This window comes from Salarias fasciatus, chromosome 7, assembly GCF_902148845.1.
Source record: "Salarias fasciatus chromosome 7, fSalaFa1.1, whole genome shotgun sequence".
Classification (NCBI taxonomy): Eukaryota; Metazoa; Chordata; class Actinopteri; order Blenniiformes; family Blenniidae; genus Salarias; species Salarias fasciatus.
Genome location: NC_043751.1, coordinates 26,794,800 through 26,818,407, shown reverse-complemented (window position 1 = coordinate 26,818,407; position 23,608 = coordinate 26,794,800). Strand labels below are relative to the sequence as shown.

Sequence of the window (23,608 nt, the reverse complement as noted above, 5' to 3'; positions counted from 1 at the left end):
AAAAATGAGGCCATGGAGAAGCAGAAAGGGTTTGCTGCACAACTGAGCACAAAACCGGATGAAGACATTTTTCAAGAAGCCACAGGATGATGCTCAGGAGAAAACATTGATGACGGTCCTTACAACACAGCTGGTGCTGTACAGGGTGAGTCACAAGCCCCTGAGAAGGGATAGAATAAAGAGAGAATTTTAAATTCACCCAGAAAATAAAAATGCTAATTTAAAAAACAAAAAAAAAAACAAAAACGAATGACTGTTTTGTAAGGTGGTCCCAAGGCAGCCACTCCTGGACAGGTGGTGGCAGCAGACTCCACGGCTCAGACAGAGTCGCTTCTCTCAGTCAACAGAAGGAAGTCTGTCAATATTTACAGCAATCAGCATTACAGAAGCGGAGGACATGTGTGCTGGTGGAAGGTCAGTGCAGCTCCGATTTTCTTGATTTTCTCCTTAACACAGTGAAGTCTTTCAGTTTCGGAGAGACTGTAGCTTATAAAGAATGAAAGCCTTTCACGACCTTGCCGCTTGAACGAGTGGATGGCATCTGCGAACCTGTCGAGCATCATATGACCTCCCAACACTCCGAAACTGCAGTTTGACTGAAGAAAAAGATCGATCCTCAGCTTGGATGTTACACGTGCATCTTCGTTAACCATTAAAACTGCTGCCGTGTCTTAGTTATCCTTTGCAGCCGGTGTTCAAGTTGAATGCAGCTTGTTAAAACCAGAACTGTCAGAAATAGACATCAAGACAGCTGCAGATGTTTGTGTGAAATCTGTATTGATTACAAAGACATTATAAAGTACAACATTTTTATTTAACTTCACTGTTTTCAGCTCCAGCAACCCTCATCCCAAGATTGTTGCTGAGATCTGAGGCTGCTTCTTCATCATGGAGGTTTTAAGTTTCCTCAGTCCTGAGGTCAGTGTATTTTCTGTGACTCTGAGCCTCGTCCTCATTTTTCTCGGACTCCTTTACTGGTGAGTAAAAATCAGTTCGTCTATATATGTATTGCTGTACCAGGAAAAAGCCAGTTATAGTCTGCTTTGTGGCAAAATACACACTTGAACGAAAGAGATTAACATCCAGTGTTGTTTCCTTTCTTCTTAGGTATTCTGTGTACCCCTTTTCAATCCTGTCTCGATGTGGCATCAACCATCCGAAGCCAATACCTTTCTATGGGAACTTATTCATGTTTCGAAACGTAAGATACTCTGCTGTACCATGCTACTTGTACTACTTGAGTTGTTTCAGTACAACCCCAATATTACTTTAATCTTCATTTTTTGAGAAGTGATGTTGTTTGGTTTTTCAGGGTTTTTACAAACCTCTCAATGAGCTGATAAAGACACACGGCAGAGTCTGTGGGTAAGAGGAAACCACTCCAGCATTTGAAAGTCGTCGTCAGTTCAGTCATCCACTCATGTGACACACATGGTGTATCCAGGTATTATTTAGCCCAGAGACCGGTGGTGGTGGTTGCAGACCCTGACATGCTCAGACAAATCATGGTCCGGGACTTCAGCAGCTTCCCAAACAGAATGGTGAGAAGACGGCCGAAGCCCGTGGCGCGCAGCGTGTGCTGGTCTTGATACAGATGATGTGTGTTCCTGGCTTTCTTTGCAGACTGCGCGGTTTCCAACCAAGCCCATGGCTGACTGTCTACTCCTGTTGAAGAACGAACGTTGGAAGAGAGTGCGCAGCATCCTCACCCCGACCTTCAGCTCAGCTAAGATGAAAGAGGTGAGGTTATAATTTTTTTACAATATTGTAAACATAACTGTTACCAAGATGTAAGCATACAAAAAAGTGGCTTCATCTAAAACCACACAAACTCTTCACTCCTGTATTTCGATCATGCATGCATGTCCAGTGTTGGGTAGTAACGCGTTATTAGTAACGCTTTATTAGTAACGGCGTTACATAACGGTGCTGAGCTGAGGGAAGCGGCGCGGTACTCATGTGCAGTGTCGGAGCGGCACGGACTGTCGGGTCGGGGCGCCCCTTGTACGGCCACGGCGCCCACCGCTGTACACTGCGCCCTAGGCGGTCGCCTAGTTCGCCTATTCCCATTCAAACCGCAGCGCACAAACGACGCCATGACTGCATTTGCACTTCATGCCACTGGGTGTGCTGTTTGCATGTTCAACCTTATTTTACACAGACACCACAGAGGAAGAAGGGCGAGGCAGCCGCTGCAGGCTCTCTCTGCATGTTGTTAGAAAAAGGGTGTGAGCCGGCAAGACGTGGTAAAATGTTCATTGATGCGATGCACCGTTTTTTCAATAAAAGAGAAGAACTGAACGATCGTTTCCGCACATTTTCTTTACGTCGTATCAATTAAACTGTATGACAAGTAGTTTGTGTACTCAAAAGACCAAGATTCCTTGCGGATAGAACATGCGCAGAACAGTATTTCATGTCCCTTTCGGCCAGGTTTTTAAATATGAATAAGAGCATATTCAGGGTTTTACACGTGTTTATATGGCTGTGCGCCATGTAATGTATTATTCTGTCAATATTCCAGTTAATAAAGAGTTTTTGCCTTTATATAAACGTATTCAATCTCGCGGCATTCGATCTCGCGAGATCTCGCGGCATTTCGTTCTCGTCCCATCCCTAGTAACGAGTAACGTAAGGCGTTTTTTTTTTTTATTCAGTAACTCTGTTTCCGTTACCAAACGTTGCGTTACTCCGTTCCTTTTGGCGAGGTCTCATACAGCGTTTTCATTGCAATGGCGCACCGTTCCTGTAACATTCCAGTGATCGATAAAGTTTTATTGAATTGAAAAAACATTCAGCGCTCTCTCTCTCCTGCATCGGTGCTCCGGCCAGTGCCTCTCGACCACTCTGGTCTGATGGGCAACAAGACGGCAGAGAAGAATAGTTTCCAATCGTGGAGATATTCGCATTATTTCACGCATCATGACTATGATTTAATTTAATTCATTTATTTAACCCGTTCGGCCCGACGGACCGACAGCTGTGCGCGACTTCACCATGTGTAAAAAGTGACTAAAGTGCTGTGTGGATGTTTTCTTTCAATTGTATCTCAAACAATAAGCCTTAATCTCACTAACTGAACGCTCCAGCTGCACTTTGACAACCGAGTGTTTGTTTTATGACAAATTTAAAATCCAGATGCAACGATTCGACACGCCCCCCTCACCCGCACCTCCAGACACAAAATGCAACAGAACGCAAGATCCGTCCACCATATTGGATACCATATGAAACTAGAAAATCATTTTTTACTTTAAGATGATACCAGGCAGAATATTCTCTGAGCCGACCAGCTCCTGTCAGCGGCAAAACAAACCCAAAACCGATCTTTACTTTTCACAGCCAGCACCTGAGATCGCATGTTTCTCACACACTTCTTCAACAAATCTCAAAACTATTCACACCAAACACAGCATATTTTATTTCCTTGCCGTTTTGTGGTCATTTTCCATATATCCGAGCTCTCCTCTGACCAAAACTAAAGTCATAATCCTCTGGAGTAGTGAAAGAGCGTCATGCACCAGACTGTATGTGCTGCCCCTTGTCACAATCTTGTGGGCCTGTCGTTAATTTTGGGAGTTTAAATAAAGTTTGTTGACGTTCTACATCTGGCGAGCTTTAGAATGATATGTTACTCATGACTGAGGCATCATCCAGCTGGGAGACATCTTTGAGCGTAACTGCACAGTGCTGCCAGAATGAGGTACACAAATGACAAATAGTTACTATTTCTGTTATATTTGGAATTTTTTTTTTTTATTCTGAAACATGCACATTTATCTTCATTGTGCGTTTCTACAGCACATTGCACATTGTTTTTTTATGTGAATTTTGCAGATATTATTGTTTACATATTGCAAAGGGGATTTTTTTTTGTTTTCCCTGTGATATAATTGGCTATTTTTGTATTGATATGCATGTGGTGTTATGCATCAGTATGCATTTCATATTTCATTCATTGTCTTTAACAGAAGCTCTTAGGTGCTGAGTGAAAGCGCGTTAATTTGTCCAATTTGATTCTGAATAATAGATTATATCACAATATCTATATTTGCTTTAAGCCACTTAAATTTTTTGCAGGCTGATGTTGAATAAAATAAATAGACATTTAAAAAATACTTTGGTGTTTGTGTTGGTACACAATGGATAATATTCCATGGTTAATTACTAGTTAGATTCAGTGATGTGGATGCAAATGAACTGAAATGGTCAGTTACATCAACAGTTTGTAATATAACATCAGTACAGACTGAAATAAGGGCTACAGAGGAGTTCAATCAGTCAACCTTTATTTATTGAGAGCACTGGAAAAATGTTTAAAAGTAACTGAAAAAGTTACTTTTTCAGTAACTCATTACTTTTTGGTTTAAGTAACTGAGTTACTAACTGAGTTACTTTTTCGTGAAGTAACTAATAACTAATGAGTTACTATTTTTCAGTAACTAGCACAACACTGCGTATCACTTATCAGGTAAGTCGGCATGTGGGTTCATGCCTTCAGCAGCAGATATTTGGAATTAGCAAACTCGTCAATGAAATAAAATTTTTGCAAAGTTTATATCTCCTTTATAGAAAGCTTTCTAACCATATCAAGTAAAAACAACATGCTCCAAAGTCTCTCTCATGGTTGGCACAGTGCTGTGTCTGCCTTCTTGTTTGTGGAAATCTTCCGTTTGTGTTTGGTTGCAGATGGTTCCTCTTATCAACACAGCTGCCGATGCCTTGATGAGGAACTTGAATGCCCGCGCTGAATCAGGAGAGGCCTTTGATATCCACAAGTAATCCCTCTCTCAGTGAGCAGAGTTTGAGCTTCATCTGTTTGTGGGATCTTGGTTTCAGTTTTTCGTGATATTTCTCTTCCCAGGTGTTTCGGTTGCTTCACTATGGATGTCATCGCCAGCGTGGCGTTCGCCACTCAGGTGGACTCACAGAACAATCCGGATGACCCATTCGTTCACCACGCACAGATGTTCTTCAACTTGTTTTTCTTCAGACCCGTCCTCTTGCTTTTCGGTGCGTTAAAAGTATTTTCTTGCATTTGAGATTTTCACAACGCATTCATTAAAACCTGGTTATCTTCGTCAACGATATCTTCATGGGAAATGTTCCATTTTTTATTTTTTAACACAACTGCATCAGTGTTTCATGGGTGCGTTCTGCCTTTGTCTGAAACGGGTCTTTCAGGTTTAAGCAACATCATCAGATTTGTCTGCTTGTGTCTCCAGCTGCATTTCCTTCCATCTTCGCTCCGTTCGCAAGATTCTTGCCCAACAAAAAGGGAGATGAAATGAATCAGTTCTTCATTAACAGCATTCAGAGGATCATCCGGCAGAGGGAGGAACAGCCTCCTGAGCAGGTCAGTCTCTCCTTCAGGGAACCATCTCCTGTGTTCAGCAGCCTTAAAGGACCTGTATCATGCTTTTTTAGCTCGCCCAAACCCTATTGTTGGCATTAACATGGTAATAGTTTATTTTTGGCGCTAAGGAAAAGTCATTTTGTGTTAAATAAAAGATTTTCTGAGGTTAATTCTGAAACCCGGAAGAGAAAACGCTCTGTTTCACTGAAGATCCCGCCTCTCCCGCTGTGGACTTTGACTGACAGCGTACTTCAACCAATCAGCGCTTCAATACGTCATGCATTAGCTTCTCTAAGGGTTAGCTTTAGCTCTTTAGCTTTAGCTTCTCACACAAAGACACGCGAAAATGTCTTTTCCTGTTAGAAACTCACCAAGCGCAGACCCTTCAGACTCTTGCTCTTGCTTGATTGTTGCTTTCAGACGATGGTTGAAGTTTATATCCGTAATCGGAGATATAAAAAATCAGCATTTCACCGCTTCCCGCCTGAAAATGGAAGGAGTAATTGTACGACATTATGGATATCTGCAACGTCATTTCGTCTAGTCAAAACTGTCATTCAAGATATCTTTAATTACATTTCGCCAAGGCAGAATTGTAGTTACAGATATCTCCATGTTTTAGATATCTCTATCAAAATTAATTAAAGATATCTCTAACATAATTTTAGATATCTACAATCAAGTTTTGCTTGTCCGTAATTCCCATTTGAGATATCTACAACATTATTTTGACTAGGCGTTACTTTAATTTAAGATATCTACAACGAATTCCGCCTAGTCAAAACTGAGTTATGGATATCCATAAAGAAACATGTAGATATCTGTAACTGAGGAGGGGTTGGAGATAACTGGAATTGGAATTTTGACTATCCGTAATTCAGTTGTAGATATCTGCAACTGGAATTTCGCCTATCCGTAATTCAATTGCAGATATCCGTAACTCATATTGCGGATATCTACAACTGAGTTATGGATAGGCGAAATGACGTAACCCATACACATGAATGGCAAAAGTGACGTCATTTCTCCTAGGAAGAATGTATTTGTGGATATCTGAAATGATAATTTCGGATAGGAGAAATAGAGTTGCTGATATCTCTATCGTTCTTTTCGACTAGGAAGAACTGAATTACAGATATCTTTCGCGAATATCCAGTCTGGGCATTAAATGTTAAAACGGCTTGCCATAGTAATTGTCATGTAGGATATGTGATGCGTTTCATGACGTTTCAGTGACGTCATTAGCGATATCTAAATCTCAGTTTCGACTAGGCGAAACTGAGATTTAGATATCTCTATCAGTCCTTTCGGATAGTCAAAACTACATTATAGATATCATTAATGAAAATTCCGGATACCCAAAATTCATTACGCCTAGTCAGAATGGAGTTGTGGATATCCGCAGTCTTAGTTCCGGATAGTGCAATCTAGGCATTAAATGTTAAAACGGCTTGTCATATACTCAGACATGCGTGGATGAAGGCAAATAACATTTTGGGGGTGGTTTGAAAGGGAACTCAACTTTGTGGCATGCTAAAAACCTTAAAAAAAAATAGATTTTGCATGATATAGGTCCTTTAAATGGAGTCTGGTGAGTTTTCTGCCTCTGATTATTTATGAGAAATTGTTCCACGTGGAATAGGTTTTTCTCTCGTGAAGACATCTGACACTTTTTTTTCCCCCATAGAGGCGTCGAGACTTCCTTCAGTTGATGTTAGATGCTCGAACCAGCAAAGAGAGCGTGTCTGTGGAGCACTTTGACACAGCCAACCACGCTGAGAGTGATCAGAGGAACCAGCAGACACACACACCCTGCGATCAGGAGGCCGGCCAGCCTCACTCACAGGAGCCACCCGCCAGGCGTTCGCAGAAGAAGATGATAACCGAGGACGAGATTATCGGTCAAGGTTTCGTCTTCCTTGTGGCGGGCTATGAAACCAGCAGCAACACATTAGCGTTCACCTGCTACCTCCTGGCCATACATCCTGAATGCCAAAGAAAAGTACAGCAGGAGGTGGATGATTTCTTCACAAGACATGTGAGTGGGTTACATTCTGATGGCTTTGTTTGTGACATTAGATGACATGTTTTTATTGTGCTTCCTGTTTTAGAGCTCGCCAGATTACTCAAATGTCCAGGAGCTGAAGTATTTGGACATGGTTGTAAGTGAAGCATTACGCCTCTACCCTCCTGTGTTCAGGTAAATTAAGGTCACTCTGGACGCTCAGCAAGTCCATCAAACACAGAGAGGCCAACAACCTCTCACACACACATTATCACTTCAGGGTTATCAGTCACAAACTAACCCCGTGAGGATAACATGCAAAATCATGGAATTTGAACCCATTTCTTCTGGTTAATCACTGTGTGTGTGTAGTTATTTGTGTTTTTTGTATTTCCACTGTGATTTTTGCATACACAATGTGTGTGTAACCTGTGTAAATGGACTGAGCATGTTTTGTGCATACCTGGATTTGTTTGTCTTGAAGGTGAATGTCTCCATCTTCACCTGTCACCTTCACCTATATACAAATATATGTAGCCGTAAATTGAACAATCATCAAAGGACAGAGTAAAGACCCAAATGCTGGATCTATATTTGCAAACGCAGTTCATGACACAACTTCAACAGCTAGTTAAACATTGACTTGTTCACAGTTGGATGTGGGTCAAGTGCATGTTGTTATTGTCAGGGCTCGACATTATAAATGGCCCGGTGGCCCGGGAGCGCTTTTAAAACCGTCCGGGCCAGTAGAATGCGGGCCAGTGAAAAATAATGCCTTGAAAATAAATAAATACGAGGGGTGACCCAAAAGTCCCCGGACTGTGGTTATAAAAAAAAAAAACAAGAAAGATTTCAGACTTTCGGCCGTTATATGTCGCTATAGCATAGCCTTAAAGCTCATGTCTGGAGTTTCTGTTCGTTTCCTTTTTTTTTTTTTTTTTTTTTTTTCCCTTGTCCTGTTCGGCAGCTGGGGCGCGAAATATTGTATGATTGTAGCCTTTTACTATCCGAACAGATTTTAATGTGAGCAGCAGGACGAGACTGAGTCTCCTCCTGCTGCTTCCTTTATTTAAAGCTGGCATCCGGCATGGCTGCCGGACAGGACCGGGACGGAAACGCTCAGAGAGCAGGGACAGAAAGAGAGAAAGATAAAGAGAGGGAGAACAGGGGGGGGGCACAACCTATGTACAAAGTCACAATACAAAACAGTGTTGTCGACGCACCATACGCAACCAAGAACAATCCCAAATCCCCAATCTAGACAACACCAAAACAGAGCCGACAACCAACACAGAAAATTAGAGAACCATACATAGATTTTTTTTTTTTTTTTTTTCGAACCATATTAGTGAACAGACCAGGCCACAGAAATAAAAGGAGGTGTAGGGGAGGAAGGAAATGCAAGGACACCACAAACCCTTTTTTTTTTGCTTTTTTGAATATAGCTAGTCGTAACTAGTAGTAAACTAGGGGCGTGCATCAAGAGAGGTCTGCTACAGATCACCATTAGTCTAACCACCACAAGAAGACAAGGTAACCGAGTATGTGAAGAGTGATTAAAGATCAACGTGATCATGTGAATATGATGGTGACAGTGATGGTGATAGTGATCATGCATATATGACCTCTGACCTCTGAGAAGGCCAGAAGCAGGCCAGAGAGGCCCTCAGAGCCCAGACAGCCAGCGGTCATCACAGAGCCCGGATCCAAGCCGCCCACGCTCCGGTCCAGAAACGGGGCAGAGGAAAGCCCCGACCGGGGACCCCGGCAGCCCCGGGGCCCCGGCCCCGCGGAGCCACGACCAGCAGGAGCCGGTCCACCCCGGGCGCCGGACGCCCGGGGCAGGCAGGGCCGAGAGCCCAAGGCCCAAGAGCCCAGGAGCCAACCCCCCACCCAGGCGGAGGGCCATGACCCACCCGGGAGAACCAGCCCACACGGGCGGCTACCCACCCCAGGCCAGTACACCCCCCAGCGCTCCGGCCACGCACCCCGAGATCCAGGGCATCACCCCCCCCCCCCCCCACGACCCCCACCCGGAACCCACCCCCCCGTCCACCACCCGGCCCACCCCTCCCACCCCCTGTCCTCTCCCGCCTCACTCCCCCCCGCCCAACCCAACACTCATACCCACTCACTTGTTTAATGGTGAGCTATTTCGTCTGTTTTGATATTGTTTTGTTTTTGTTAATGTTGTCTTTGTTGATAGTTATGTTATTGTATTGTCTGTATGAATGTTGTCTGTACATCCTGTTGTTGACGCGTTGCTAAGTGTTGGTGCAGAAATATTTCTGATGAAGTTTAGACCCCAGGAAGAATAGCAACTGTTTTAACAGTAGCTAATGGGGATCTCATTAAAACAAACAAACTCATACTGACACACACACATGCACACACGCACACACACAACCACTCATCCCTAAACCAAACGCACACACACTCACATTCCAACACACTCACACACTCACACACTCACACACTCTCATGCACACACTAACAAGCACGTGCGCGCACACACAAACACAAACACACACACACACACACACACACACACACAGTCAACCCTAACCCACACACACTCACATTCCCGCGTCATCCAACTGTCATAACTTGTGGGAGACACCCCCAGAAGGCAAGGGAACACCGAACCCCACATCCAGGACCCCCCGCCACCCACAACTGCCGCCCCCACCCCCCCACCCCACCGCCGCAGACAGATATGCACCCCCCAGAGCCAGCAGCCCCCCAAACCACAGCCGCTACAAACCCCAGGCCTGTGGGGAAAACAACAGCCTCCCCCCGCCCCACCCACCACCAGAAGGAATCCGGAAACGGGGGCGCAGAAGACCCCATTGCCCTCTCTTCCCCCCCCGTCTCGTGAGTGTTGATGGAGTATATGTTGTTTGTGATTAAAATTTGAGGGGCAGTAACCACACCGTGCCGCGAGTGAGGCCAAACGAGCAGTCTCATCCACCTGAACAGCCCCACCCCCGACACAGCGCGCCAAGACCCCCCTACGTGTGTGTTTGTATGTATTTGGTCGTGTTAGATGACTAAGTGCAATTAAGACTGAGAGGCAAGCCACCGAAGCGTGCAGTGATTGGGGCCACTTAGATGGCCCCCTCCACCACACCCAACTTGATAAGCCCGCCTCCCAAAGCCCTACGTGTGTGTGCATGAGAGCGGGGGGAGAGAGGGGTCTGGGGATGCCGCAGCACCCCCGTCACCCAGGAGCCCCCCGATGAAGGACAGGGCCAGGAGCCCCCCCCCCCCCGGACCAGGGCGGACAGCGACCATGGCCAGAGAGCCACCGACCCAAGAAGCACACACCCATCATGCATCAGGAGGAGTGAAGGTGAGGACAGACAGGGGGCAGCAGAAGGACCCAGACCCAGGGCCCACTGCCCCCAGACCCACCGGGCCCCCCCCCCCCCCCCACAGGACACCGCACTTTCTCATACATAGCTCCAATCGCCCACACATATACACCCACACGTACAGACATACATACATACTTACAGATACACACCCACACACACATACATACACGCTCACAGATACATACCCACACACCCATAAACACTTACACATACATAGTCACACACATACACATACATATCCAGATACACACCCACACACTCACATACACATACATAAATACCCACACATACAAAAACATACATACATACTCACACATACACACCCACACACAAATAGGGAGAGCGGGGTAATTTGTGCCAAGGGGCAAGTAGTGCCACCCCTATTATTTAGAAAACCATAGTAGTTTTTGGTCATGTGACCACATATTTTTGAAGAGGCATCCATTCCGCTCATCTTGCAAAAAAGGGAGACACATGGCTTGAGAGGTAAGCACATTTAAGTTCAAAAAACATTTTTTTGCCCTCCAAAGTAAAATTTCTATGGTTAAGGTTTTTTGATTGCTGTGTTTGAACAATTATAGAAAACTTTGAAAACATTTCACACATGTTTTATTGCTTTAGTAAACTACATCATGAGTCTATACAGTTCACATGATGCTAGCTCAGAACAGCTGGGGGATGCATTTTTTTCAAAAAGGTGGGCCTGGGGTAATTTGTGCCAAAGGACCTGGGGTAAGTTGTGCCACTGGCACAACTTAACCTAACTTATGATTATTTACTATATATTACTTTTTTTTAATTTACTATTATTGTACATCTTAGTCTTCCATTTGATCACTAAAACTATGTGTCATTCTTAATTTCAGATCAGAATCCATCATGTCACGCAGATACAAAAGGAAGACAGACAGGGCTCCAACTTTTCAAAGTTTCTGAAGCAAAGTTATGAGGCCTGTTGATGGAAAGTCCATCTTCACATTTAGAGAGAATGATGAAGGAGTCATCCCTCGAGGTGATGTGCTTAAAAAATTTCCCACACCATAAAAGCGTGGTGATAGAGCCAGAAGGGAGCGCAAGTTCATATTCCACTGCAGCATTGACAAGTGGAACGTCCAGTAGGTCGAATCTGTGAAGATATTCAGATGCAGATGCAGTCAGGTGCTCATTTTTGATTTTTTATTCTGTTCTTAGCATGTGTTGATGTGGCACTAGGCCTTGTTGAAGCAAATTGGCCTTTGATTATGTTAAAACTTTAAATAAGCATTAAACAAGTACTTTTGTATTTAATGTGTCTTGTTTTTATCTAGCATTATCATTTTTATATAAACTTTATTTCAGACACAGTTGGTCCATATGAAAAATACAAAAAACATTACAAAACACTATATTTTTGATATTAAAATTATCTTTTTTACTTCAGTTATCAGTGGCACAATTTGCCCCAGTGTATTCTGACTAATGGCACAATTTACCCCGCACTTGGGGCAAGTTGTGCCACAAAACCACTTTTTATTTCCAAAGCTATATTTCTCACACAGTTTATTTAAGATCCAAAGTGACTGCTCCCAGGGATGCACAACATCCTAAACTGTATGAACATATTTTAGTTGCAGGTATTCCTATAATCCCCTTGTGTAAAAGGCACTTTAAGTAAAAATTGGCACTACTTACCCCACTCTCCCCAACACATACACGTACACGCACCTTCCCAAACCCCCTAACCCCCACAGCCCACCACCCCCCTATCTACCCCTCCATCCACCCCGCCCCATCCCCCACCACGGAAGTGGGAGAGCCCCCAGGCAACAGGGCCCAGGGCCCCCAGCCACAGTTTCTGTTCGTTTCCAACGTATGTATCATTTTTTAACAGAGCTTAAATGTGTCAGTCTGGTTTCATACTATAATATAGTATTAGCATAAAGCAATATAAAAATTAATTTATGAGCCCCGCCTTCGTCTCATAGACCCCCATGTTGTCCAAAAAAGCGCCGGTCAGCGTCAGCCAATAGATTTTGAGCTTCCGCCTTGTCGCGCTGTCAAAGTGTGCACGCAGCCAGAGAGCACGCACACTCGCCCAGGCAGAGGTGAGTTAGCTATGCAGCAGCCGCTCCTCTTACCTCGGATATATCCATGGACTGCTGAACATCCACCGTAAACAGCTAAACTTGTAGGATGCTGTAGGACTCAGAGGCACTCAATTTCACCCGACAGATAATTCGTGTGCACAATTAAAGGGGCGTGGCTTGGTCGCTCATGAAAGCAGCAGGAGGGCAGAACCTCGAGATGTTGGATTTAAAAAAACTCTCTCTTTCAAAACTCCGGACACGAGCTTTAAGCATAACAGTGAAAATTTTCACCTCCCAAAGACACACAGGCAGCTCACAAGCAGTGTTTATGTTATTACAGTCCCGCTCCCTTCTTCGAAAAATCCGAAAATGGTGGAACCCGATTTTGTTTTCTACTGGGAAAAACGGCAACAGAAACACTCACCATGATCCACACCGCGTACAAAGATGAGGCTCTGGGGAGAACACAGGTCTATGGGCGCTTTAAGAGTGGTCAGATGTCCATCGAAGACTCGCCTCGCGCTGGCCGACCCTCCACCTCCCGCGCAGAGGAAAATGTCCGCAAAATCGAGGCTGATCTGCTTTTTTGACGGCAAAGGGATGGTCCACAGTTAGTTTGTACCGCCGGGGCAAACTGTCAACCAGGACTTTTACCTCGAAGTGCTGCGGCGGCTCCGGGAGGCGGTCAGGCTGAAGCGGCCGGCGCTGTGGGAGAGTGGGGACTGGTGGCTCCATCATGACAATGTGCAAGCGCACAGGGCTCTGCGCGTAAAACAGTTCCTGGTGAAAAACAGCATGGCCCTGCTGCCCCATCCTCCGTATTCCCTCGATTTAGCATCTTGCGACTTCTGTCTCTTCCCAAGAATGAAAAAGGCAGGGGCGGAGATTTGATGATGAGGAAGAGGTGCAGAAAAAAAAATCGAAGAACGCTCTTAAAGCGATCATTACGCACGAGTTTGCCGACTGCTTTGAGCAATGGAAATCCCGGCTGCAGCACTGTATTCAAGCCGAAGGAGAGTACTTTGAAGGTGACTGTTGATTGAATGTGAAAATAAAAAAATATAAAGTTATAACAACCACAGTCCGGGGACTTTTGGGTCCCCCCTGTAAATAATTTCACATTAATTACCAATGGTACTGTGACATAAACATAGCGTTACGTGATTCCAATCAAAGACGAGGTTTTATTCCTTCTGTGTGCAGCAGAGCTGTGCCCTGGAAAGCAGCTGCTCTCTCACAGCAGAGCCACTCACTACCGTGGTACAAGAACGCGCACCACTCGCTCGCCTCACGTTCACAGTCAGCGGTGCATCGCAGGAGGAGAAGAAGAGCAGAAGACGACGACACAAGTTCCACCTTATAACAATTAAAAAAAAATGTTTCTTAAACCCCCAGGTCCCGGCCAAGCACCTGGCAAAAAAGCCAAAGAAAAAAAAAAAGAAAGTGGGAGGAGGAGAGAGAGTTATTAGTAGTTACTGGACGTAACTCCAGTTCTACGAATAAGTGCATGCCCGCCTATGGGCTTCGCTATGGGGACCTCGTCCCTCGACCAATCACTGAGACAAAAAGGAAGCTTGACACACCAATCCCCTACGCACGATGGCGCAGCGCCACGCCGAGGGTATATAACCTCAGGGGGCCTTCTGCAAATCCTTCTGACGAAAAGCAAGGAAGCAGACAGCTGGGCCAGAAGGTAGGCGGGCACGCACTTATTCGTATGACTAGAGTTACGTCCAGTAACTGCTAATTCTACTTCATAAGTGCTTAGCCCACCTACGGGCTTTGCTATGGGGTACTCACCAAAGGCGAAGGCCGTAGGGATGAATGTACTCCCAGCTGGCATGCTGAAAGGATTGGTGCGTAGGACTGAAGTGACAAACCGTACGTCCAGAACGATCGTAGAACTCCCGAAGAACGAAGCGGGCATCCATGCACCAAGCGCAGCCCACTATGTGAACAAGCATCGCCGCAGCGACACACATGCCGGTCGCGGCACAACAGAGCAACAGGCGGGAAAGCCCTGGTCCGCGGCCCCCCAGGGACACGGAGACTGGCCAGAGGACCGAAACGGTTAAGCAACCAAACCCCTGTTCGCGCCAAAAACTGACCTGGCCACAGAGTCTTTGCACATATCCAACAGATACGAACGCACAAAGGTGGACACAGAGGCCCAAGAGGCAGCCTGGCAGATGTCACCCACCGTGACACCCCTGCACAGGGCCGCAGAGGCAGCCACACACCATGTGGAATGAGCACGAATCACCGCCGGTGGCGAGAGATTCTGTGCCTCGTAGGCAGCTGCAATAGCGCCCCCCACCCAGTGGGCGAGACGCTGAGAGGTCAGCGGGGATCCACGCCCCCGGGCTCCATACCTCACCAACAGCTGGTCCGTGGTGCGAAAGCCAGCTGTACGCTGGATAGAAAGATGCAGAGCCCTGACCGGGCACAACAACCCCAGCCGCAGGTCGTCCCCAGACGAACCAGGCATGGAGGTGAGGGTCCTGACCCTGATCACTCGTGACCGGAAGTCTGAAGTGATCACCTTGGGATGAAAGGCCGGGTTAGGCCAGAGATGTAGGAGTCCCCCATCTGCGCTGAACACCATGTAGGATGGGTGGACTGACAAGACGCAGAGATCCACAACTCTCTTGGTGGATGCAAGCGCTAATAAGATGGCGGCCTTAAAGGAGAGAAAGCAGTCCTCCGCCTGCTCCAAAGGCTCAAAGCGGGGTCCCTTAAGACCCTCCAACACAATGTGGAGGTCCCACGGGGAGACCACATGTCTGGGGGGTGGCCAAAGCCGACACACCCCGCCGCGATAGCCGATGCAAACACCGCAAGAGTGGATGCAGCGCGGCCGCTGTCCAGCAGGGTCTGGAGGAACTCCAAAACACCACCGATGGCGCAGGAGATCGGGTCCAAGCCCCTCTCCGAGCACCACGACGTGAAGAGCTGCCACCGAGACCTGTAGGCCTTGACAGTGGAGGGGGCCCTGGCATTCTGGATGGTGGACACCACCATCCAGAGCAGGTCTAGTTTCACTAGCCTCACCCGCTCAGCCTCCAAACCAGGAGCCTCCCGCCCAGGAGGGGTGGGAACGAAGGGCGCCCCCTGCTTGCAGCAGCGCGTTGGGCCCGTCAGGAATCGGCCACGGGTCCCCGACCGCCAACTGAACCAGGTCCGGAAACCACTGTGGACTCGGGGTGTCCGGAGCCACCACGATCACGTGGAGACTGTGTACCCTCACCCTGCGCAGTAGCGGGGTCAAGAGGTGGGCCGGAGGGAACGCGTACAGGAGGCCCGGAGGCCAGGTCCTGTGTGCGAAGGCGTCTACCCCCAGAGGGGGTCCGTCTGACAACCTGAGCGAGAACCAGAGTGGGCACTGTGAGTTCTCTTCACTGGCGAAAAGGTCTGCCACTGGGTGTCCGAACCGGCGCCAAAGCTGGGCTGCGACCCACGGGGACAGGCCCCACTCATTGTGGAGTGAACCTCCCCGGAAATCCTGTCCGCCCCGAGAACCCCGGGCACATGTCGCGCTCTGAGAGACGCGAGGTGCCGGTCCGCCCACAGGAGGATCTCCGCCGCTTTGCGGTGAAGAAGGGGTGACCGAGTCACCCCTGCCTGTTCAGGTATGCGACCACCGTGGTGTTGTCCGACCTGACGAGCACATGGCTGTCCTTCAGCCTGGCTTGGAAATGGAGCAGAACCTTCTGCACTGCAGTCATTTCCAGCACATTGATGTGAATGGGAGTGGAATCGCAAGCACTGCCCACCGCGTGGTGGTCTAGGGTGCCTCCCCATCCTGCGAGAGACACATCCGTGAACACCTCGACGTGATGCGACACTCAGCCCAGGGGGACTCCTTGCATCAGGAGAGCCGGATCCATCCAATAGATGAGATCCTGGCGTGCATGGGGTGGGATCAGGAGCCTTCTGCGACCGTCCCGCGCCCCCACATAGCGGCGGCGTGCGAACCACCGTTGCAGCCTGCGCATGTGCAGGAGGCCCAACCAAACCACCGGATGGGCAGCAGCCATCAAACCCAGGACGGTTTTTGATCAATCGGACCCTGACTAGGGGTGTGGTCATCACAGACCTCAGGGCCGAGAGCAGGGAGGTTCATCTCTCCTCGGAGAGGCGCGCCGTCATGGACTGCGTTTACATGCAGCTAATATCTGAGTTCAGGTCAATATCTGGGTTACTGAAACATTAGGAAAACCCCGTTTACATGCTTTAACAGACAGAGAGTTACCCCGTTTACAAGTCAGCACATTCAATCGGGATATTCCTTTCCAAACCACGGCGCACGTCATGCTGTTCTCAAAACAAAACAGCTCTGACCAGAGCGGCTTTGTGTTGCCAGATTGGGTGGGGATTCCGCCAAAGCAAGCTTCTTTTTTGAACACGTTGGATGGGTTGATTAAATGATTGTGTTTATGACATGTTTTTGTATCATACAAATATGGTTTTAACGTGCATTTTCAACCGAGATGGAGGTTTGGGCTGCTTTCTACGAGTTTCAGATTTTTTTACGGGTTCGATAGACAGATTTGGCAACCTCCTCCACTGGACTGCAGAGGCGGACGCTGTTGCGGTGATTCCGTTCTGTCGACAGAACGCAGCCAGAACGGTTGTTCTGTTGTACGTGATTTTTCTGCAGGCCATACAAATCCTCGACTTTCAGAAGGAAGCATGTGCGGTGTGCGCGCTCAGAATAACAGTTCGTATCGTATGTTACGGAAGCCTCACATGGACAAAAGTGTCGTGAGTTTCGCGCCTACTGATTGCAGGACTCAAAAGACCATGATTCATTGTGGATGGGAGCATGCGCAGAACCAAAAGCAATGTCCCTTTACTCGTTATCGTTTACAAGGTGGAACTTTCGAGTTTGAAAAGGAGTAACCCAGCGGTCTTTATCGGGTTTTACAAATCTCGAAAATGAGCTTTTCCGGGTTTTGGTGGGTGTTTACATGGCCACACGCTATTAGGTTATTGCCAACATTCGAGTTTGAAAAGGGTTTGAAAAGGGTTATTGGCTGTATGTAAACGTACTGATGGAGAGCGAGTCCAGCTCCAACCCCAGGTAAACTGTGTGCTGAGCCGGGGTGAGCGCGCTCTTGTGTCGGTTCACCGTGAACCCCAGGAGCTTAATGTGGTGCAGGACCTGAGTCATGTGCAGCACAGCCTCCTGCTGGGAAGACGCCAGTATGAGCCAGTCGTCGATGTAGGTGAGGATCCTCACGCCGCGACGACGGAGGGGCTCCAACGCTGCTTCGACACACTTGGTGAATGTGCGAGGAGCGAGAGAATAGCCGAAAGGGAGCCGGGTGTATTGAAAACACCTGCCTTCCACGGCGAACCTGAGGAAGGGCCTGTGCCTCCTCAGAATGGGGACATGGAAGTAGGCGTCCGTCAGGTCAACCGACGTCATCCAGTCCCCGGGCCGGATGCACTCTCGGAGGTGTTTGATCGTCAGCATGCGGAACCTCCTGGTGGCTATGTGAGCATTGAGGACCCGCAGGTCCAAAATGGGTCTCACTCCCCCGGACTTCTTGGGACCCAAGAAGTAGGGGGAATAGAAGCCCGAGTGCGCCTCCTCTGCGCTCAGCTCTGTGACCGCACCCCGGTGGAGGAGCCAGGCTATTTCCACTTCGAGAGCGGCCGCCTCCACAGGGCATGCGAGCCGCGTACGAAGGATGCCGTTGAAGAGAGGTGGGCGACAGGCGAACTGCAGGGCATAATCGTTTCTCAGCGTCCTGGACAGCCAGGGAGAAAGCGGACCCAACATAACATGCCATGTGAGAAACTGGAGCGTGAGAAGTTGCACTATGGCCTGGGGGGATGGCCCACCCGTCCTCCTGGCCTCGGGAGACGGGGGGCCCTACGAAAGGGCCGTGGAGGCGGTGTCCCGTGCTTGAGCGCGGGCGGCCGCTCCGGGGCCACGGGCCGGCTCTTTGTTGGAGACAACCCAGGCAGAGGCCGCGAAAACGCGGCGTTTCCCGGGTCGCTGGCCGTGGTCCTGAAACCGCGGCCGAGACGCTCCAGCAGCGGCCGCGTAAGTCCGGAGTCTTCTGGGTCACTGGCCGTGATCCTGAAGCCGAGGCCGGAACGCTGAATGACGGGACGCCTCGCGGCTATAAGCGGAACGGCTCTTTTGCCCCGACGTCTCGCAGCAAGGCTGGAGGGGAAACGCTGCTGGGAGCATGATGAACAACGCCGGCACCCGACGGCGGAGACCCAAGACGGCGAAGCTCCGCTGCCGAGACGCTTCGCTATGCTCACCTGAGCCAAAGCCGACGGATAAGGCAGCCTGGAGTGTTTACAGGGTGCTGGAAGGACCTCAGCAGCGCTCCGTGTCCGAGACGCGCACGACGGGGAGGCCAGCGGTCTAGACACGCTGCTGCATCCCGTATGTGAGTGTGCATTCAACTTACCGATCTCAGCCACTTTATCCTGAGCGGGAGACGAGAGGTAGAGAGACCCTGCCGAGTTTAACACTTTTCGATCGTGTAAACAACGGGGGAAAGAAGAGACAGCTGCACTGAAATAGTTGTAATGTGCCCGACGGCCTTAATTTACAGATTTCACAGCTGGAGTTGGACGAGCGGACTGGGTGCTCCGGGACTCAGAAGCGTGGGCCCATTTCGGCTGGTCGTCATCCCGGGAGGGTCAGCAGGAAGACGGTTGAGTCTGGCCCGACACCAGGGAGCTCCAGGGGGCTGGGCGTCGCTGGTCCGCATGACGCCGTTTCTGCAGCAACGCTGCACGGCGAAGCTGGAGAAGCGGGGCGAGCTGCTGCCTCCAAGCACTTGATGATGGCCTGTATGTCAGGCCCGAAGAGAGAGAAGGTGGACAGGGGGAGGCCCAGGACTCCCCGCTGGTCACAATCAGAGAGTGAGGACAGGCCAAGCCACAGGTGCCTCATGGCGAGCTGTGGGCTTGCCATGACGCGGCCTCCGTTGACGGCGATGGCTCTGCACATCCGCATATGAACCTCGGCCGCATTTTGGATTTCCTCGATGTCATCTGGAGTGAGCTGGGACCTCTCGTGGCAGATCTTATCCACAGAGCCCAGCCGGATGGTCATGTTGTTAGCCAGGGCGAATATCTGATTGCCACTGGTGTAACCACGACCCAAGAAGGTCGCCATGCGGCTGTCTCTCTAAGACGGCAGCATGGGCTTTCCGCCTGGCCAGGCGGAGGACTTGGAGAGAAGGCACAGTCTCACGGATTCCTCTATTGCAGGCACTCCGGAGACTGGCGGCCTGCCGTCCACGCAGGAATATTTGCGGTAGCCTTTCACCGCACCTCTGGCGGTGAGCGGCGTGCACCAATCCTTCCGCACATTGTCCTGGAATGAAGGAACGGCGGGACATAGCACCGCAGTCCGGGACCGAGTCCATGACTGGGTTGCTAGCCCGACTGCAAAATCGCGCTGAACCGGCTCCGGAGGCTGCGGTGGCAGCGCGAAGCCGATGCGCTCGGTGGCGGAGGTGAGGAGCCCCGCGAGGTGCTCGACAGGCTCGCGGGGGGGCTCACGGCGGCTGGCACAGGAAACGGTGGAGGCAGAGTCGTTGAGGCGGGAACTCCGTGACACCGAATCGCTGCTGCCAACGGCGTCGCCCCACTCGTAGGCGGCAGGGGCGGCGATGTCCATGGCGTCGTCCTCACGGTCGGGAACCGGAGAGGTGTTTCCCACGAAGGTGGTTCGCCGGTGAAGCTCTTCTGGCGGCAGCGTGAGGCAGGCCAGACAGGCGGACCGCTGGTGGTGATGCTGCCGGCCGAGGCAGAGGAAGCAGCGCTCGTGATGATCTCCCTCGCAGAGCGGAGTGCTGCAAGAGCGGCAGGTGAAAGGCCCGATGCCTGATGGCGACTGGTTGCGGGCCGGTGAATCCATGTCTTGATCCGATCTTGATCTGCAGGTCTTGATCCGGAGAAAGTTTCTAGTCTCATGTAAGTACTGAGGAAGAAGAAGGATTTGCAGAAGGCCCCCTGAGGTTATATACCCTCGGCGTGGGGCGTGGCGCTGCGCCATCACGCGTGGGGGATTGGTGCGTCAAGCTTCCTTTTTGTCTCAGTGATTGGTCGAGGGACGAGGTCCCCATAGCGAAGCCCGTAGGCGGGCTAAGCACTTATGAAGTAGAACAGAAAGGTTAACGTCAGTGTGCGAACTGTACCGTGGCTGTCCGAGGGGCTCAATTATTTGGGGGGGGGGCATCGGTGTGAACACGTCTGCTTAAGGCATAGTGCCCCCATGCTTCAATGGTGAGGACAAGTACTGCATGCAGGCCGGAAATAGTGATGAGCAAATCATCCATTAAAATTAGCCTTATTCTGCATATGATCCATGATTATAATCATACAAAAATAACAATAATAAAATAAAGGAAATACATGGGGGAAACAGCCTTTTCCCAATATTTAGCCCCCCCCTCTTTTTGTGTGGATTTGTTCTCCCTGTGCATGTGAGGGTTTCTCCGTCTTCTCAGGTTTCTTTCCACAGTCCAAAAACATGAATTTGTGGTTAATTAGGGTCTCAAAAATCTGGACAGGATAAGCACATGTCCTCTGTAGTAAAATCCTGACAGGATCTGCTTTCATGTGGGACTTCCAACTACATGTTTTATGTCTTTGAAGATGTAAATAATATTTAATAAAAAAATCTATGGTATAGCAACAAATGTGAATTTCAGTGCTTCTTCTCACTGAGACATAGATTTAAAGTTATAGTTCTTTATATATTATAAATAGGTGTTATATAATATATAATATACAATACAATATAATTATAATATTATAAGAGGTGTTTACAAATTTTCACAGTAAACGTCTTTGCTTCCGTCTGAACCAGATATGCACGGGACATTGACCAGGACTGCATCGTGAACGGCCAGTTTCTCCCTAAAGGAGCGACCCTGGAGATCCCTGCAGGTTTCCTCCATCATGACCCGGAGCACTGGCTCGAGCCCGAGAAGTTCATCCCCGAAAGGTATTTTAATTCCGTTCGTATGGGACACACAGGATGACACGAGGAGTACGCAGAGACAGATCAGAAAATATTACCCAGGATTTAATTCGATGAGTGTTTCTAATGCTTCCAAAAATCGTAACTTTTTTTTTTCTCTCCACAGGTTTACACCCGAGGCTAAAGCTAGCCGACATCCTTTCGTATACTTGCCCTTTGGCGCCGGGCCTCGCAACTGTGTGGGAATGAGACTTGCACAGCTGGAAATCCGAATTGCTCTGGTGCATCTGTTCCACAAGTTCAGCGTCGTCGCCTGCTCCGAGACCGAGGTTTGTTTTCCTGCCACTGCTGAAGAAAGCTGTGCCTCCCTCCTCCTGGAGAGGAATTGATTTTAATGTAAACTAAACAGTTTAAAATACTCGTCTAATATTAGATATTGTAATGTTTTGAGATGCTGTTTTATTATTTGAGAGTGATCAAAAATGAAATAAAAAATACTTGAAATTTGTTTTATGTGTCATAAATCACAAATATTTGGAAGTGAACTAAATAGATGCTGTAGAAACTTTTAGTATTCATTGGTTTCGTGTAAATAATGCAGATAATATTGAGATTCAAACAGTTTAAAACTGTTAAGGTGCATTTAATTTGATTGATTTCTTTAATTTGTAATTAAAAATGAATGTCAACATAAAAGTTGACAGAAGTCCTACAATGTGAATTTTGTGTTGCCAGTTATGACCATAAGTAATTCATACGAATGCACTGTCTATATTCTAAATCAAAATTGAGGAGCACATCTTTTCCTTTTTTTCAGGTTCCCCTGGAACTAAAGTCATTAAGCACTCTCGGACCTAAAAACGGGATATTTGTGAAAATTGAAAAGAGAAACGTGTCGGAGGACCAACTGACCTCCCCACCTGGAAGCTCACCATGATAGACGGTGACAGGAAACATGTTGACCCATCCAGCAGCCTGTAACGGAGCCTGTGGTTGACTTTGAAGAGTGTGTTCTAATTTTTTTTTTCTTCATTGAAAATAAGATATTCCCTTGGTTATTAACACCCTCGACACAAGTTAACTCCCTTCACGGAGGAAAAAGTTGCTGCTTTGATCAGGGAGGAGCATCTGAGGGCAGTGGGGGAGTGTGCTCTTCAGATTTTAATGAAAATGTAACAAGGGTGCTTTATCCACCAGGGTGTCAAACATAAGGTCCGTGGGCCAAAACTAACAGCAGGCAGTGCATTCCAGTTGTCTGCAGGTTATTCCTTCACCGTCACTCAGTGCGGCTATTCAACTTAACGCGATCGTGTTCCACACCTTCAGCATCACATGATTCCCTGGAAACACGTTTAACAGTCATTCCAGGTTTCCAGTGCAGACCTGGAGCAGAATCTGTTCTCATTTACAGTTTAACCAGATCCTATATCTCCGTGGTGGATCTACTGAGAAATGTTACTAGATATCTTTATCTTTAATTTTAACACTGCTATCTTAAGAGGAAGAGATGAAGTCCTCAAAGGGATTATATTTTTTTTGTTTTTGGAGAAATTTGTACATTTTCTGGACACTGATTTGTTTTTGTTTTTTTTGTGGTTACCTTTTGGAGTCTAAAAAACATTGAATAACCCCTATGAAAGAACTCCAGGGTTTTTAAAGGGCCATTTTTGCATATTTGAATCAGTTTTTGCTTTTGAGTGATTGAGAAAATAGAACTCTGACTTGAATGTATCTTTACTGATTAATAATTCTTATTTCTGTATGAAATATAAACTAATTCCATTTTTGAACAAAGAGTTGGATTAATCGTCAACTGAAATTCTTCTGTATTATTTCCAT

At 48.0% G+C, this 23,608-nt stretch overlaps 1 protein-coding gene across 1 annotated transcript; it reads left to right on the top strand.

The window, feature by feature from the left end:
* The first annotated feature begins 851 nt into the window (after positions 1–851).
* LOC115392347 (thromboxane-A synthase-like) lies at positions 852–22,706 on the top strand. The gene is made up of 13 exons (XM_030096941.1): positions 852–977; positions 1,108–1,201; positions 1,313–1,365; positions 1,445–1,541; positions 1,624–1,740; positions 4,690–4,778; positions 4,865–5,013; positions 5,226–5,356; positions 7,044–7,394; positions 7,468–7,556; positions 21,656–21,793; positions 21,936–22,098; positions 22,587–22,706. The coding sequence occupies exons 1-13, from the start codon at positions 889–891 to the stop codon at positions 22,704–22,706; spliced, it is 1,680 nt and encodes a 559-aa protein (XP_029952801.1). The 5' UTR covers positions 852–888.
* Positions 22,707–23,608: the final 902 nt, after the last annotated feature.